At 36.1% G+C, this 17,918-nt stretch overlaps 1 protein-coding gene across 3 annotated transcripts in view; it reads right to left on the reverse strand.

The window, feature by feature from the left end:
• Positions 1-17,918, reverse strand: part of DCBLD2 (discoidin, CUB and LCCL domain containing 2) — an 80,045-nt gene that overhangs the window by 40,941 nt on the left and 21,186 nt on the right. Inside the window, exon 1 of one of the 3 annotated variants that reach the window (XM_081138695.1) lies at positions 5,670-5,769. The exons of the other annotated variants lie outside the window; for them this stretch is intronic. Coding sequence (XP_080994821.1) covers positions 5,670-5,700 — 31 coding nt within the window. The 5' untranslated portion in view covers positions 5,701-5,769. Of the gene's footprint in view, positions 1-5,669; positions 5,770-17,918 lie in introns of those variants that run through there. 3 annotated transcript variants of the gene reach the window in all.

A 17,918-nucleotide genomic window follows, 5' to 3' on the forward strand; every position in this document is an offset into this window, starting at 1 on the left:
GGAATTTTTAAGAAATTAGAACATTTCATGCAGGCAGGTGGCCCACAAATAAACTGACAACCAGTAACCCCACAGGGTGCCCCTAGACTCCTGGCCTCAGGGCACCTCTCAAACCTTCTATGAACCTTCTTAATTTTTCTTCCAAGGACTGTTGGACTTTTGGTCAATCCCTTTAGGTGATCATTTATATTGAAAAAAACAAACAAAACCTCAATTCAGTCTGTAACTTCTCAATTTATTTAGCCTTTAATAAATGAATACCAAACATCGAGGTAAACACACACATTTGTCTTAGGTGCTATGGTTTTAATATAAAATATATATCTTGCTCATCTATGCAAAAGAAACAAAACCATCTACTTCTAAATAAGGAATGTAATTTTAGCTATCAATATATATATATTTAATTATATCTTTATTGATTTCAGAGAGAGGAAAGGAGAGGGAGAGAGAGACAGACAGAAACATCAATGATGAGAGGGTCATTGGGGATGGAGCCCGCAACCTGGGCACGTGCCCCAGCCAGGAATCGAACTGCGATCTCCTGGATCCTAGGTCCATGCTCAGCCGATAAGCCACATCTGGCCAGGCACTATCAGTATTTTTCACATTCACGCAAAATGACACGTTATGAAAGAACACTACAAGTTCTGTTTGAATACACAAGAAAGGAAGGTAAAGTCTTCAGACTTGATTTTAATACCAAGTTACTCACAAACAGTCCAGGAGAGAGGACAAATATTAAATAACGTATTACTTTTGAACATAAAATATTTAAAAACAGAGTAATATATTTCACAGTATTCCAAATATTATCTCAAATATTAACATCAAAAGCTATATAATTTGTTAGCAAACCCAAATATATGCAGAGCCAGTGCCCACCACATTAAATCTTACAGCCCAATAGGAACAGTAAAGACAAGAGAAACTACGTCAACTAGCATCTCTACACAAGACTGGCTTTTGTAAAAGTGAGCAACAGTTTCATCTGGGCTCATCAGTATGAGCTGTTCTTTGCTATGAAGGATCTATGTATGTGTGATTTTATTACAAGGCTGATTAAGGCTCTCAGTACAAATACTGACTTTTCAGATCCTTTCAGGTACAAAGGAAAAAGATCGCAGAATACCTATCATGCCATACAAAGATACCTTTATTAAAAATATATTATTAATGTGAAACAATGTTTAAAAAACCTTTTAACCCTTTCGAAATGGACAGAACCATAAAAGTATTTTTTATTAGCAGGGCAGTTTCACCTTTTGCTTATTTGTTTATCTGGAGTTATCTTATCCTCCAAAATGTGAACAAATTAATCTGTGGTAGAAACAAAACATTTTTTTAAACCACACATGTTCTGTGAAACTCAAAAGGCAGTGCTAAAGAATGGATAACAACATCCAGCAGGTGTGACTCAGTGGTTGAGCATCGACCCATGAACCAAGAAGTCACCAATTTGATTCCCAGTCAGGGCACATGCCTGAGTTGTGGGCTTGATCCCCAGTAGGGGGCGTTCAGGAGGCAGCCAATTGATGTTTCTCAGCTATGTTTCTATCTCTATCACTCTCCTTTCCTATCTCTACAATCAGTAATTAATATACTTAAAAAGAAAGAGCACCAGGAACAAATGGGTTCACTGGTAAATTCTACCAAACATTTAAGGAGAAAATTTCACAAATACTCTATAATCTTAGAAGCAGAGGGAATATTTCCTGACTTATTCTATGAGACCAGCATCACCCTAAAACCAAAACCAAATACATCACAAGAAAACTGCAGACCAATGTTTCTCATGAAAATAGATGCAAAAATCCTTAATGATTAGCAAATCAAACCCAATAAGGGAGAAAAAGAATTATACACTACAATCAGTTATGATTCATCCTATATGCAGGTTGGTTCAACATTTGAAAATCAATTAATGTAATCCATCATATTAACAGACTAACGAAGAAAAATCATGATAAATCAATAGGTGCAGAAAAAGCATTTGACAAAATCAACACCTATTCACAATAAAAACTCTCAATAAACTAGGAATAAAGGGAACTTCCTCAACTTTGTTTATAAAAACAAAACAAAAAAACTACAGTTAACATCATACTTAACAGTGAGAAATATAATGCTTTCCTAATAAGATCAGGAACAAAGCAAGGTCTGCTCTCACCATTCTTTTAAAATCATACTGTATTAGTTAACACAATGAGACAAAGCGGAAAAAAAGTATACAGATTGGGAAGGAAGAAATAAAAGTCTTTATTCACAAATGACATGATCATCTATGTAGAAAATCCAAGAGAATTGACAAAAAAGCTCCTGTAACTAACAAGTGATTGTAGCAAGGTTGAAGAATACAAGGTTAGTAGCAAAAGTCAATTGCTTTTCTATATAAACAATGAACAGGTGAAATTTAAAATACAATATCACTTACATTAGCATCCCCAAAATGAAATACTTAGGCATAAATCTAACAAAATATGCATAAGACCTGTATGAGAACTATAAAACTCTGAAGAACAAAATCAAAGGACTAATAGAGATGTTCCATGTTCATGGATAGGAAGACTAAACTTGAACAAGAAGTCAGTTCTTCCCAACTTGATTTATAGATTCATGAAATCTGAATCAAAATCCAAGCAAGATATTTTGTGGATATTGATGAAGTTAAAGTTTATACGGACAAAAGACCCAGAATAGCCAACACAATACTGAAGAACAAAGTTGGAGTTGTGATACTATCTTCAAGACTTACTATATAAAGATACAGTAATCAACACAGTGTGGTATTGGTGAAAGAACTGACAAACAGATCAACCTAACAGAGAAACCAAAAATAGGTTCACATAAATATAGTTAACTGATCTTTCACAAGGGAGCAAAGGTACTACAATGGAGCATAGTCTTTTCAACAACTGGACATCCACATGCAAAAAAAATAAATCTAGACAGACCTTACACCATCCACAAACATTAACTCAAAATGGGTCATAGACTTAAAGGTAAAATGCAAAACTATAAAACTCCTAAAAGATAACATAGGAAAAAAATCTGATGACTTTGTTATTGTATCTAAAAAGTCATAATCATACCCAAAGGCACAATCCATGAAATAAAGAACTGATCAGCTGAACTTCATTCAAATAAAAAATTTCTGCCCAGCCGGGCGTGGCTCAGTGGTTGAGCGTCGACCTAGGATCCAGGCTATTGGGGTTTGATTCCTGGTCAGGGCACATGTCCAGGTTGCAGGCTTGATCCCCAGTTGGGGGCGTGCATGAGGCAGCCAATCAATGACTCTCTCATCATTGATGTTTCTATCTCTCTATCCCTCTCCTGTCCTCTCTCTGAAATCAATAAAGATATACTTAAAAAGAAAAAAAAATTCTGCTCTGCAAAAGACAATGCAAAAGAGAATGAGAAGACATGCCACAGACTGGGGAAAAAAACATCTGCAAAAGACACATCTGATAAACAACACATCTGATAAAGGACACATTTGATGAAAGACTCTTATCTAAACTATACAAAGAACTTAGATCTTAACAGACTTCAGCAAAGAAGATATACAGATGTCACATAAGCATATAAAGATGCTCTACACCATATGTCACCAGGGAAATGCCAATTAAAACAATGATATATCACTATACACCTATTAGAATAGCCAAAATCCAGAACAATCACCACCACCAAATGCTGGCAAAAATGTGGATTAACAGGAACTCTTATTCATTGCTGGTGGGAAAGCAAAATGGTACAGACACTATGGAAGACAGTTTGGGGATTTCTTTAAAAACTAAACAGTCTTGCCCAGCATGCGTGGCTCAGCATGCGTGGTTGAACATCGACCTATGATCCAGGCAGTCGAGGTTCGATTCCCAGTCAGGGAACATGCCGGGTTGTGGGCTCGATCCCCAGCAGGGGGCGTGCAGAAGGCAGCCGATCAATGACTCTCTCTCATCATTGATGTTTCTCTCTCCCCGCCACCTTCTCTCTCTGAAATCAATTTAAAAAAAGAAGAAAAAAAACCTAAACAGTCTTACCACACAATCCAGCAATCACACTCCTAGGTATTTACCCAAAGGAGCTGAAATTTATGTCTACACAAAAACCTGCATGCAGATTTTTATAGCAGCTTTATACCTAATTGCCAAAACTTGGAAGCAACCAAGATGTCCTTTATTAGGTGAATGGATAAACTGTGGTACACCCAGAAAATGGAGTATTATTCAGTACTAAAAAGAAATGAGCTACCAAGCCACAAAAAGACAAGAAAAGAACTTTATATGCATATTATAAGTGAAAGAAGACAATTTAAAAAGGCTACAGATTGTTTGATTCCTGGAAAGGTAAAACTATGAAGATAGGTAGAATGTGCGGAGCACAGAGGACTTTTAGGGCAGTGAAAATACTCTGTATGTTACCACAATGATGTCCTTATAATTTGCTCAAATGCATGGAATGTGCAAAAATAAAAAAATAAAAAATAAATTAGCCACCAAAGAAATGCAAATCAAACCCATAATGAGTTATCACTTCATGCTCACTAGGATGGCTAGAATAAAAAAGACACATAACAACAAGTGTTGGCAAGGATGTTGAAAACTAGAAACCCTCATACAATGCTTGTGGGACTGCAAAATGGTGCAGTCACTTTCAAGAACAGTCTGGCAGTTCTTCAAAAGGTTAAACACAGACTTACCATATGACCCAGCAATTCTACTCCTAGGTATACACCTGAGAGAAATGCAAACATATGTCCACACAGAGTTGTACATTATCATCTCACAGAAGCATTATTCATAATAGCTGAAATGTACAAACCATCTAACCAACATCCTGCGGTCCCTAGAATAAACTGGCACGGAGAGGTGGTGATAAATCTCAAAGAACAATGTGATCTTTTAGAAACAAAAGGAGCCCTGAACTATCATTCTAGGCAGCCTCTAGGAACTGAAAGCAGTCCCTGGCCAACAAGTAGCAAGAAAATAGGGACCCCAGTTTTACAACTACAAGGAAGTGAATTCTGCCAACAACCAGTGAGCTTGGAAGAGAACCCTCATCTCCAAGCTGGTCTCTTGACTTTAGCCAGGCAAGACCCTGAGAATCCAGTCATGCCATGTGCAGATTTCTGAGCTACAGAAACTGAGATAGTAAACTGTGTTGTTTTAAGCTGCCAAGTCTGTGGTAATGTTATGAAACAGAAAACCAATACAACCAGAAAATTACTTTGGAGTATAGTAAGAACACACTGCTTTTGGATAATCAAATCTAAAAGAAGTATAGTGCACAAGCTGGAATCTATGGCTCAGGGTGTGAAGCAGTAGACAGATGTATTTTACTTGGCCTCTTGGCCAGTAGTTTTGGGCCATGCACTATTTCAAAAATGTTTGAATTAGTTGCCAAAATTTAAAAAATCTGGAAACTTCGTATCAATTCTGAATTTCTGACTTCTCTTAAAAAATCACAAGGGGAGAAAAAAGGAAACCTGGGCCAGTTTTCTAAATAGTTGTACCTAAGTAATGGCTGTCCTTTGAAAGAGAAAGTCACACTCCAGTTTGCCACAGCCCCCAGCCCTCCCTAATGTCCCTAGTCCTTAAGCTCAATTATCAATTATCATTATGGCAATGCTGTTATCACACCTAGTCCATTTCAGTCATTTATTTTACCTGTTGGTAGTAAGTTTGTATCCACTTGCATAGACCTCAGAGATCTTAAGGTTATCACGCCTCTTTTCTATTCCGTATCAAAAATACTTTTGGTAGTTGATGAAAAGTAACATATTAAATTCTGGAAGATGTTAAATGGAAATGTTCTGTATTCAAAATAAAGGAGAGATGCATCTGATTTCGGATCAACTACCACATGCAGTCAATATTGTCATGAAAACACAAAACGTAGTTTATGTTTTTGACTAAATGGAAGATCATTTGACCTATCAACAGGTGTGGCATGGGACAATGCTCCTCTTAGCAACTTGCAAGTTAGAAAGATAAGGTGGGAAGCTATTTGTTAGAGCAAAAGCACATCAACCCTGTCTACCTCCCACAGATGGAAATGTAGCTTATGTAGAGAACATCAATTTACAAACAGCTTTAGGGAATTTTTTACTGCCCAAGTAGAGTAACTTTAATCTAAAAAACAAAATGTGGAATTCTCAAAGGAATTTTTATTGAATAAATGTTATTAAGCCTCTGAATTCCAGTCACTGAGCTAGGTAAGTGCTGAGGATTCAATGAAACTTGTGTTGCCCTCAGAGAGCTGTGTAGTGGGGCAGGGCAAACACACAGCTGAAGCCCCTACAGTACAAAAGAGGCCATTATAATATCAAGAAAATGTATAGAGGAGATGTTGTCATTAAATAACATCCATCAGTACAGTTTCTTCAAAAAGCCAGGCTTCAAAGATCACTGCCTTGTGCTTGGTGGGCCAGAGCAAGTTGGAGTTGTAATTTAGCCCCCAGACTAAATTATGTGGAGTGATTTTGTGTTCTCTTTTTGAATGACTAAGATGTCTTCACATGATGATTTCTCTTATGCTGTTACTAACAAGTTGTTTTTGACTAGATTTAGCATTAGCTTTAGTGCTTCAAGGACGATTCACCTGCACAGGATACTAGAAGGATACAGATCTAAAATCCTTTTAAACAATTAAACTATTTGGTTATAAATATTTAAAAGGACAAGTAACAAACACATATTTCCTATGTTTAAAAGAAATTTAGCAATATTGCTAAGAATGGATTTGCCTTTCCTTCTAAAAGACAGTAGTGGATACTTAAAAGTATGTTTTTCTACATCATAAAGTCACTGTCCATTTAGATTTCTGGGAAGGTAGATACTTCAGTATTTTCTTCATGAACAAATGACAGATCCAGTATTTGCACATTTTAAAATGAACAAGGTGCACATGAGAAAACATACCCTTGGCACTTCACACATCATGAACAAAAATCAATTCTAGATTGACTGAGCATAATACAGGGGTGGGCAAAAGTAGGTTAAATTACCAGCCATCAATTCCTAAAAGATAAATCATAAGTAAGGATACAAAATAGTAACAATAATAATACAATTAATAAATTAAAATACAAGAATAAACTGTTTCACATACTCACAACTGTAAACCTACTTCTGCCCACCCCCATATGTGTAGAAGGGAAAACAATAAAGCTTTCACAGAACATCTTCATGGACTAGGAGTGGGCAAAGATTTTAAAAGAAAACACAAAAAGTACTAACCATAAAAGAAAAAAATTAACAAATGTGAATAACATTAATAAGCTAAAATTAATGTCTGTTTATCAAAAGATACCAATAATAGAGCAAAACGGAATGTCATAAAAGGGAGAAGGTATCTAATAAATATATCTAAAAAGAACCCATATACAGAATATATAGAGAACTATAAATAAGAGGGGGGGGAAAAATCAACTAATAGAAATGCACAAAAACCTTAAACAGACTTTTGACAAAAGATATTCAAATGGAAAATTAACATATGAAAAGAGCACAGTGTATCGGCCATCAGTGAAATGCCAGGCAAAGCTACAATTTGGTCCCAAGTACACACACACAAGAATGGTTAAAATGGGGAAAAGTGGAGAGCAGCAACTGAACTCATATACTGATGGTGGGTATAAACTGCTACAGTCACAAAAGCATTTGGCAATATCTGCTAAAGCTGAACATATGCACACCCAGTGACCAGCAATTCCTCGTCTAGACAGACATGGGAACTTATGTTCACCAAAAACCAGGAAGTAGAATGTTCATAGCAGACAATTAGTGATAGCCAAAAACTGGTTATGTGGTAGGTCGAACTTAATTTTGTTACTAATTTCCTTACTGTTAGAAATTTAGATTGCTTCTGGTTTTTCATACAGTGAATAATATTACAATAAACATCTTCCTAGCACAACCTCTTTTGTCTTCCTGAACTATTTCCTTAGTGATTCTTAACATATACTTTCAGGCTGCTGCTTTCCAAGTGAGCTATACCAATAACTACATCCCCAATATAAAAGAAGTACCAATTTCACCACTCGTGTCAAGCATATTAAAATTTTATATTTTTTACTAATCCAAAAGACAGGGAGGGGACATATTTAGTTTATTAATAGTGCATTTCTTTGATTATAAGCACAGTTGTCCCCTCCAATTCCTCTTCCAAAATGGTAGTGTGGACAAAAGAGCACACAGATATATATATATTTTTAATATATCTTTATTGATTTCAGAGAGAGGAAGGAAGAGGGAGATAGATAGAAACATCAATGATGAGAGAGTCATTGATCAGCTGCCTCCTGCACGCCCCCAACTGGGGATCGAGCCTGCAACCCGGGCATGTGCCCCGACCGGGAATCGAACCATGATCTCCTGGATCCTAGGGTGACACTCAACCACTGAGCCACGCCCAGCCAGGTAGCACACAGATTTTTATTCCCATCCACGATGATGAACAAAGCGTCTCAACAGAAAATTTTACGGCATTCATGACACCAAAATATGCACGAGGTAATACCAATCATTCCCATCAATTTTTCTGAGTGGGATTTCCTTCTTTCTTGTGAAATTCTACTTCAAGGGCCTTAAGACTTATCTTCTAAAAAGCCAGCAAACTTCTGGACAGAAGAGAGCTTCATATTGTTTGTATTTTTTAATAAAAACTCTTCAAAAGATGGTAACTCAAGGCCCTGGCTCTTTATTAAGTTGACGACTTCTTTTAGGATAGCTGGCAGAGTTTCTCATGCCAAGTATAGTAACGTAAAAACAATGAGTCATAATAATGTGCAGACTTCAGCAAAACCAGATGCGTTGCCAAGCATCACAGGTGAGACATATACAGCATACCAAGAAATTTCTCTCAAAGCTTTTCTGGAAAAATAAACTTTTCACCACTTAGGAGATGTCAAAGGCTTTTAACATTTTCTAGAAGAGCTCACAAACAGGAAATCTTGGATGGGGTCAGCATCAACTAGTGGATTAAATTTCATCCCTTTAAATACTGATGAGAAATGGGACAGGTGTCAATTCGTCATTGATCTGCCTCCTAACACTAGAGGTAACATTCTGAAGTGATGGCATCATTTACAGAGACAAAGCTTCAATACTGCTTCTCTGTTCCAGTACACAAACCAGCCTGACTATTTCAGGGCACAAAGATTCGCCATGGTGTTTTGAACTGCATATGGCTTCTGTATATAGCAATGCAACCAACAACTTAGTATGATGCTTCTGCTTTAGGGGCAAATCCAAGTTAAGTTCAAGTTCTCATCAAGTCCTCTCATGAAAAACATCCAGAGTAACCACTGTATTTCATGATGAACAGAAATGATGAGATGCCTTTATCCCCTTGACTTCATGTTTTCCTAGGCTAGGGCTGTCTCTCACATGAATGTGTGGCTCTTGTATCTCCCATGCAAGATACCTATAAAGATATCACTTCTTTAATTTTTGCTCGTGGGAAACTACTCTAAATGTAAAATGTTAACAATGACGATCACATTGCGAAACCCCTCGCTTCTTTCAAATGAAACAATGCTGAACACTGTAATCTGACATTAAATACTTTTAAAAAAAAATAAGTTTGAAAGAAACTAAAGACCAAAAAGTATTTTTTTATTAGGTTCATAGATCCCTGAAGTATATCAACAGATTTCATGGAATCTAAGAATAACTTTTGTGGCAAAGTTAATGAAAGACTCATCAAGCTATCCCATGCACAACCAGAAAATATATATATTTTTAAATCCACCGGTAGATGAGAATACTGACTTCAGGGAAGAACTCAAGAATGCAGAAATCCTGATTAGGCAATATTGTAAAGGAAACACTTTGGTGGGAGAAGTAGGTTAAAAGTAACAGAGACAAATACTTTGAAAACTGCACAGTGAACAGGTTAAAAACAAAGCAAGAAGAGGAGACAAGATCCTGCCAGACACAGACACACACACACACAGGATATAGAATTCCTTCCCCACTATAATCTCTTTTCCAAAAAATATTTAAAAATTTACAACACTGACAGAAAGAGGGCTATCACATTAACCAATGTCACTCCAACAAATTCAATAAAAAAGAATATGCAAAAAAAGAGGCTTATCATAAACTATACAGCATGTACAACACTGGAAACCACCAGTCCTGTGCACAGAAAGGCTTTGTTGCTTAAAAACATAGAAAAAGAGAGCAGAAAATGAGAATCCCAACAATTCAGTTTATGAACATGAAGCCCCCCAAACCACCAATAGTAAAGCAGAAGGAATTTGGAACACAACACTTCAAATTTAATTAAATGTCCTCAAACAAGCAACTGGGAATATGATGAAATACCTTGAAACAGAAACTCAAAAACTAAGAACAGAAATGGACAAAGAAAAACATAAAATTAGTTGATCTCAGAAAATATAAAATAATGACAAAATTACACCAGGAATAAAGACCACATTACAAGGTGCACAAGGAATAGATTCTAATGAAAACATGATAATGAATGTTGGAGAAAAGAAAACAAATAGGATGTAAAGAAAATAAAAATGTAAAAAGAATCAGTGAGGATGGTTGAAATGGCAAAGATCCAATTTTTTAATAATTAAGGTGTCTAAAAAGTTACACAGGATAATGAAACAGGAATAATATTAAAACTATTATCCAAAAAAATGTTCTAGAATTAGAGATCTGAACCTGCATATTGAAAGAGCTCATTGGATACCAATGAAAATTAGCCCACAATGAACCACCTCAACACATATTCTTGTAAAACTATTAGACTTTAAAGGTAAATGAAGAATTCTCACAGCCTCTATATAAAAGATCAAATACTTTTAAGGGCAAAAGAACTTAATTGTTATTAGACTTCTCAAAAAACAAAAAGCAAAACACCAAACCAAAACAATATAAGAAGCAAGACAATAATGAAAGAGTATTTTTTTAAAACACAAAGAAAGAACATGTGGATCAAGGGGATATATAATCAAGCTGTCTCTCAAGGTCATAAAAATTTAAAAACAAGCAATTTTAAACATGCAAGAGATTTTGCACTCATAAGACCATAAGGATGCAATCTATCCAAAGTAGAACTTCATCCACTCAACGTATGACTGGGACAACTTAAGCAAAAAGATAGTGAGCATTTAATATGTTTCACTCTAGATTTAGAAAAGTTAGAGACGGGTTGAAGAATAAGACACAAGAATGGTTCAACATCTGTGAAAAAATCGATGTCATAAAGTTACTAATTCATACTGTGACAAGTAAAAATGGGGGGAAAGGGAGAGAGAAAAGTAGGATATGTGAACAATAGGGAGGAGTTACAGGCAACTGGTCACAGTTAAAAGACACCATTAAAATAGAAAAATTAGGTAGTATAAGATTAAGAAAACAGCCATTTTAAAAGGTATAAATTGAAAGGTAACATATAGAATAAAGCTATAAAATTTATTAAAATCCAAAAGAAATTTAAAAAATAGATGGAAACAATGTAAAGACATAAACAGAGCAAATATAATACACATGATTATAACTTAAAATAATATGACAGACTTGAGACAAACATTTCAGTTTTATAAATAAATCCAAATGGGATTAATTTAGCTATTGAAAAAAAGATTTTCAATTTGGTTCATAAAATAAGACCCAGTAATATGCTATATGCAAGAAATACACCCAAAACAAAATGACTCAGAAGAGCTAAAAATAAAGGGATGATCAAAAACAGGTATGTAAGGCAAAATAAGGAGGGTGTGTGTGTGTGCATGACCTTGATGCCAAAGAATTCAAATTCAAGTCTGAGCTGCCTTTATAGAGGAGTTTCTGGAACCCTATTTCAAGCAATAGGACTGAGACTTGCCCTGTTCAGCTGCAGCTGCAGAGCTATAACCCTATCATCTTCAGCAACCAATCAGAGCTTTGTTCTGACCAGTCAGGACTGTGCCTTTTGGATCAATCAAGCTGTGAGGATTTGGAGTCCCCTTACATGAGGATGGACCACTCAGGAACCAGGGCGGGGGAGGGGGCTTCTGTCTGTGTGCACCAGCTCCCCTCTGGCTCAGGGAGTGTGCTTTACTTTCCACCAAAGACTGGAGAAGACTGCCTTGCCCTGGATGGAGCTGAAACACCAAAGACGTCCTGCCAGAGCAGAGTGAAGCAGACCTGTGCAGGAACAGAGTGGGGCAGATAGAGCAGGTCGGAGCAGAAGGTTTCCCTGAAGAGGGCCCTGGCCTCAGAGCTGCCTTGCCTCAGGGCTGCCTAAAAGCCCTGCTGTTTTCACAGCCGTATTTTACTTCAGTTGAGCTGTGTGCACTAAATAAAGTTTCCTGCTTCACTGCATCCCAAACTGGGGTGTCCTGTTGGCACTAAACTGGCATGAATGACCAGTGGTTGATACCAGTTAGAGGACATATGGCAAAACAAACCAAAACCACCACTTACTATAGTAACAAAGAAGATATTTCAAAATAATTTTAACCAAAAAAATGTGTAAAACCTACATGAGAAAAAGTTTAAACAGCCCTGAAAGACAAAATTAGATGTGAACAAATGGGAAAAAGCAGCTCTTATTCTTGAACAGGATGACTCAACATCATAAAAATAATTTATAAAAAACATAATCCTAATAAAAATACCAACAAATTTTTTATGAAGTTGGACAGGTTGATATTAAATTTCATATGGATAAATAAACAGGCAAGAATAGCCAGGAAAACATTAAAAACGAACATCCATGATTAGAGAGTAGCCTGATCAGACATTAAAACAGTAAAAAGTCTCTATAATTAAAACTGAAGTTCTGATACCTGAATAGATAGGCCAGTGGAATACAATAGAAAGTCTAGAAATAGACCCATGTACATAAAAAACTTAAGTATATGATAAAGGTAGTCTTTCAAACTATTGGGGCAAAGATAGACTGTTAAGTGCATGATGCTAGGACAAGTGATCGGTCATCTGGAAAAGGTACTATTAGATCTACACTTCATATGGTACAAAAGAATATCTCCAAATGGACCAGGATCTAAATGCACCACATAAATACTAAAGGAAAACATGGGTACATTTATTCTTAACCATGATGTAGAAAAAGGCTTTCCAATTTCCAATTATGACTCAGAATATAGATGCAATAAAAGACTGATAAATTTACTACATGACTAAAAGACAATGAGAGTTCCGAATACGTGAGAGATAAATGACAAAAAAAAACCCAACTTGAAGAAAAAGGGGAAATGATATGGACAGATAAAAAGATGAAAAAGAAATGGACCTTTAACATAGTTTTTAAAAAGTCCAACCTGACTCATAGTAAGAGAAATGTAACTATACTGGGATATCATTTTTTACCTATCAATTGGCAAAACATGACCATATACTGTTGGCAAGGTTGTGGGAAACAGACATTTTAATGTATCATGGTGGAAATGCAAGTCGGCATAACCCTTGTATAGGGGAATTTGGCAATATGTAATAAAGATATATATATATATACACACACACACACACACACACACACACACACACATATATACACACACACACACACACACACATACATACATACATACATACATACATACATACATATATATTTACCTTTTGAACCAGTAATTGTACTTCAGGAATTAACTCTGAAGACACACCTCCAAGAATACAAAAACACATACATATAAAGTTCTTTATTGCAGAACTGCTTATAACTATAAAGTACTGGAATCAACCCATAGATAAAAGAGAGGTTAAATAAACTGTAGTACATCTAGGCTATGAAGTCCTATGCAGCTGGAAAAGAATGAGGGCTATCTGTATGAATTGATGTGTATTGATTTCTAGTAGATACACTGTTGAAGCGTCGGGGAAAGTTGCAAAGAATACCAATAGTACGTTAGATTTTTGTATAAGAAGAGAAAATAAAACAAATATATTATTTGTACAGATAAATGCAGAAAAGAAAAGACAAAGACGAATGCAACTGGTTAGCTACAAGGGTTGGATGGACGTGGGAAAGAAGGGTAAAAGGAATGCAGGGTAGTGATGCCACTGTCTTTTTGAACAGTTCTAACTTTGGGAACCATGTTAATGCGAAACTCAACAAAGGAGAAAGAAAACCAACAAGAATGGAGAAAACCCCCTAAAATGGAATATGAACAGAAGTAAATGAACCAAACCTTATTAGAAATGGAAAACATAACCACACTGGAGGGTAGGAGGTGGTGGTGGGAAAACTAGCCCAGGCAATTTTGAACACAGTATTTAGACTGTATGTCCTCAGGTTAAGACTAAACAAACATGAATTCGAGGTAGCAGGCTTCTTTGATTCAGAAGCATGGGCAAGCAATCCTGAAACTATTTTCTGTGCATTATAGAACTAAACAAATAAATAAGCACCTATACTGTAGATAACAGGCATTAGGTATCTCATTGTTAGAGTGGGACACGATAGAATGAACCCTGTGATGTTGGATTAGGATTAAAGGTATCAGTATGAATGCATGCTTTTAAAAAACATCAGATAATTATAAAATATATACTATGTGTAATGTACATATGTAAGTTTGTACATACACACATCTATTTACTAAATCTATCTGCTGACAGGGCATGGAAGCTCACTGGTCTAAACTTAGAGATCAGATATTGATTTCTAATACAGTGGTACCTCGGTTTTCAAATGCAATTTGTTCCAGAAGACCGTTCGAGTTCTGAAACGTTCGAAAACTGAGGGATCCACAGCCAATAGTTAGGCCTCAGGATCTTGCCCTTGGCGGAAGCTGTGTGGCACGTTCGACTTCCAAGGCATGTTCAAAAACCGAAGCACTTACTTCCAGGTTTACGGCGTTCGTAAACCGAAATGTTCATCAACAGAGACGTTTGAAGACCGAAGTATCACTGTACTATTTTCCACAAAAAAGAACCAGGGTTCCTTGAAGAAATGGCTGATTTCAGGGCTGGGGCAGGGGAAGTAAGTACAAGGTAAATCTAGAATATCCTGAGCCAGACCAGAGGGGAGTCTCATCACTCAAAGAATGATGAGGACATCACAAAAGAACACAGGAGTTGGCTTGAAGAGGCTCCCACTGGAAATTTGGGACAATCTGAGCATCGAAATAAATAATAAGGATTATAAACCACGGACTAACATAAGAATCCATGAATCCACACTGACACATAAAAAGGAAAAGCTCACCCTTTCAGTAGGAAAAAACTAATAAACATAGAAGGAATGATGAAATTAGAAAATCACCACTTGATGACAATTGCCATAACAACAGCAGCTGATTCAGACAAGAATCATAAATGGACGCCAAGACTAATGGGTACAAGCTTGATGAGTAACACGGTATTTACATCATTTCAAAGAGTCTTCCCACAAAATAAGCTACAGTGTAGAAATCTGGGAGATACCAACTTAGGCAAGAGATCAAAGTTAATGTCTCCAGTAAATGGGACAAATTGACATTGTGTGCCTCCTGAAACAATGCACTGAGAACATCACTTTTGGGGCTGTCCTGCCAAAAATCTGAAATCAAATCACGTGGAAACATCAGACAAACCAAATTAGGAATTTATAAAATAAATGGCCCATAAACTTAAAAAAAGTCAACATCATGAAATACAAGGAGAAACTGAGAAACTGCCCTTGCCTTTAATCTCCAAAATAATGGAGACTAATAAGACATGACATGCAATACATACTCTGAGAATTAGTTTTGCTGTAAAGGGCACTGCAGAAATTTGAATAAGGTCTGTAGGTTAGTATAATATCAAAGTTAAATTTCTTCTATTTTGATAACTCTTCTGTGGTCATGTAAAAAGAATGTTCTAAATTTCTAGGGAAAACTTTAGTATATGGGGGGGAGGGTTGTCAGAGACATTGTGTTTGAAACTTATTCTTAAACAGTTTAGAAAAAAAATGGGGGAGATGTAAAAAATATGGTAACATTTGAAAACTCTGAGTGAAAGGATATGAAATTATCCAATTCTTGCAACTCTTCTATAAGCCTGAAATTATGTCAAAATAATAGGTAAAAGGAAAAAGTTGCTAATTTCAGTAGTCATACAGTATAAGATTAAGAAATAATAGCTGGTATCTATTACTCTAAAAGGCTTAGTGGTTGAGATTATGGACTTTGCTATCAGCCAGATCTCAGTTCAAGTCCCAACTCTGCCTATGTGACTTTGGACAAGTTGCCTATCTTCTCTGATCTTCTGTTGTATGGGAATAATGTAAAGAATTCTTATAGGATTTCATAAATCAAGCATGTTAAAAACTTGTACAAAGAGACACCAATTTTGGAGCCACACCGTGAAGGTTTGAATCCTGCTTAGCAATTTACTAGCTATGTGACTTTGAACAAGTTATTTAACCTCTGTGCCTCAATTTTCCCATCAGTAAATGGGGGGCAGAGCATAACAGTATCAAGGGTTCCTGTGAAGACTAAATAAGTAAATTGATACAAGTGATTTGAATAGTGCCTGACACAGCAAGCATTGCATGCACTGCAGTTATTTGCATTATCAGCCTAGGCCTCTACAGAATAAAAATTCAGATGTTAGCTATCATCATTGTTAAGTGTGTAATATTATCAACAATATAGCTTTTTTCAAGAGGTTTGGTGGTAAAGAGAAAGAAAATTTACTTTTTCCTCTTGAAATAAGAAAACCTAAGCACATTATAGAGACAGGGGGAAAACAACACAGAAAGAGAAACTGAAAATGCAAGAGACACAGAATCATTTATGAAATGAAGCTGAAGGACCTCAGTTTTCCTCTTTATAAATATCATCTAAGGATTTAAGAGACATGATGAAGGTATAAGACTGAATGTACACCTTTAAACTTTGAATACACAGACACACATACTTATATATTTCTTCTTCTACAGAATGCATTTTCCTTTAATACCTACTAGGCTTTAAAATATTTAGTTTCTCATTTAGAGATACACCTACAATCTTTCTCCTCCCGCCAAAAGTTCATTTGGAATGAAAACTTTACCTAGTCGGTTTGGCTCAGTGGATAGAGCATCAGCCTGCAGACTGAAGGGTCCTGGGTTCGAGTCCGACCAAGGGCACATACCTCAGGGTTGCAGACCTGATCCCTGGCCCTGGTCAGGGTACATGCAGGAGGCAACCAATTGATGTGTCTCTCTCACATCTATGTCTCTGTCTGTCTGTCTGTCTCTCTCTCTCTCTCTTCCACTCTCTCTGAAAAGCAATGGAAAAAATATCCTCAGGTGAGGATTATAAAAACACACACCAAAAAACCAAAAAACAAATAAAATGAAAACTTTAAGCAAAATACAGGAAAAAAATACAGAGAGTAAGAAAAGATTACAAATAAGCAAAGGCTTTTCTTTTTAATACTATGTTTTTAAATTTCATCTTTGGACTGTCAATAATATCCACGGGGAAATGATACTAGCAGACAGATGTCTATGGATCAATAAGAAAAGATGCCTAGATATTGAGATAAAACAAACATGTTGTAAAATAGTTTGTATATATTTGTATATAGAGAGAAAAGGTTAATATTAATGGCAAATGGATTTTTTACTTCAATTGCCATCTTTATAGAGCAACTATTATGTCTCAGATACCAGGAATTAAAGAATAATCAAAAAGGAAAATAATATTCCAGGTGCAACGGGATGTTCTCATTTCAATACAATCTGCCTTAAAAAGGTGACAGAATTCAGACCTACAGAGCCAATCTTAACTATCATTAAGCACATCCTGTCTGTCGGTGAAATGCGCACCACTACACTGAGTTCATTTCACAAAGGTTTCTGGAAATTTTAGCAATTTAGAATGTAGTTATACAAAATCATAATAAACTCACTTATTTAAAGAATATTACACATTTCTAAGAAAACAGAAAATAACTGTCCAACTGCCAAGTAACCAAAAGTGCCTCATCAGTTAA

This window comes from Miniopterus schreibersii (genome assembly GCF_964146895.1).
Source record: "Miniopterus schreibersii genome assembly, chromosome: 5".
In the NCBI taxonomy this organism is placed as follows: Eukaryota; Metazoa; Chordata; class Mammalia; order Chiroptera; family Miniopteridae; genus Miniopterus; species Miniopterus schreibersii.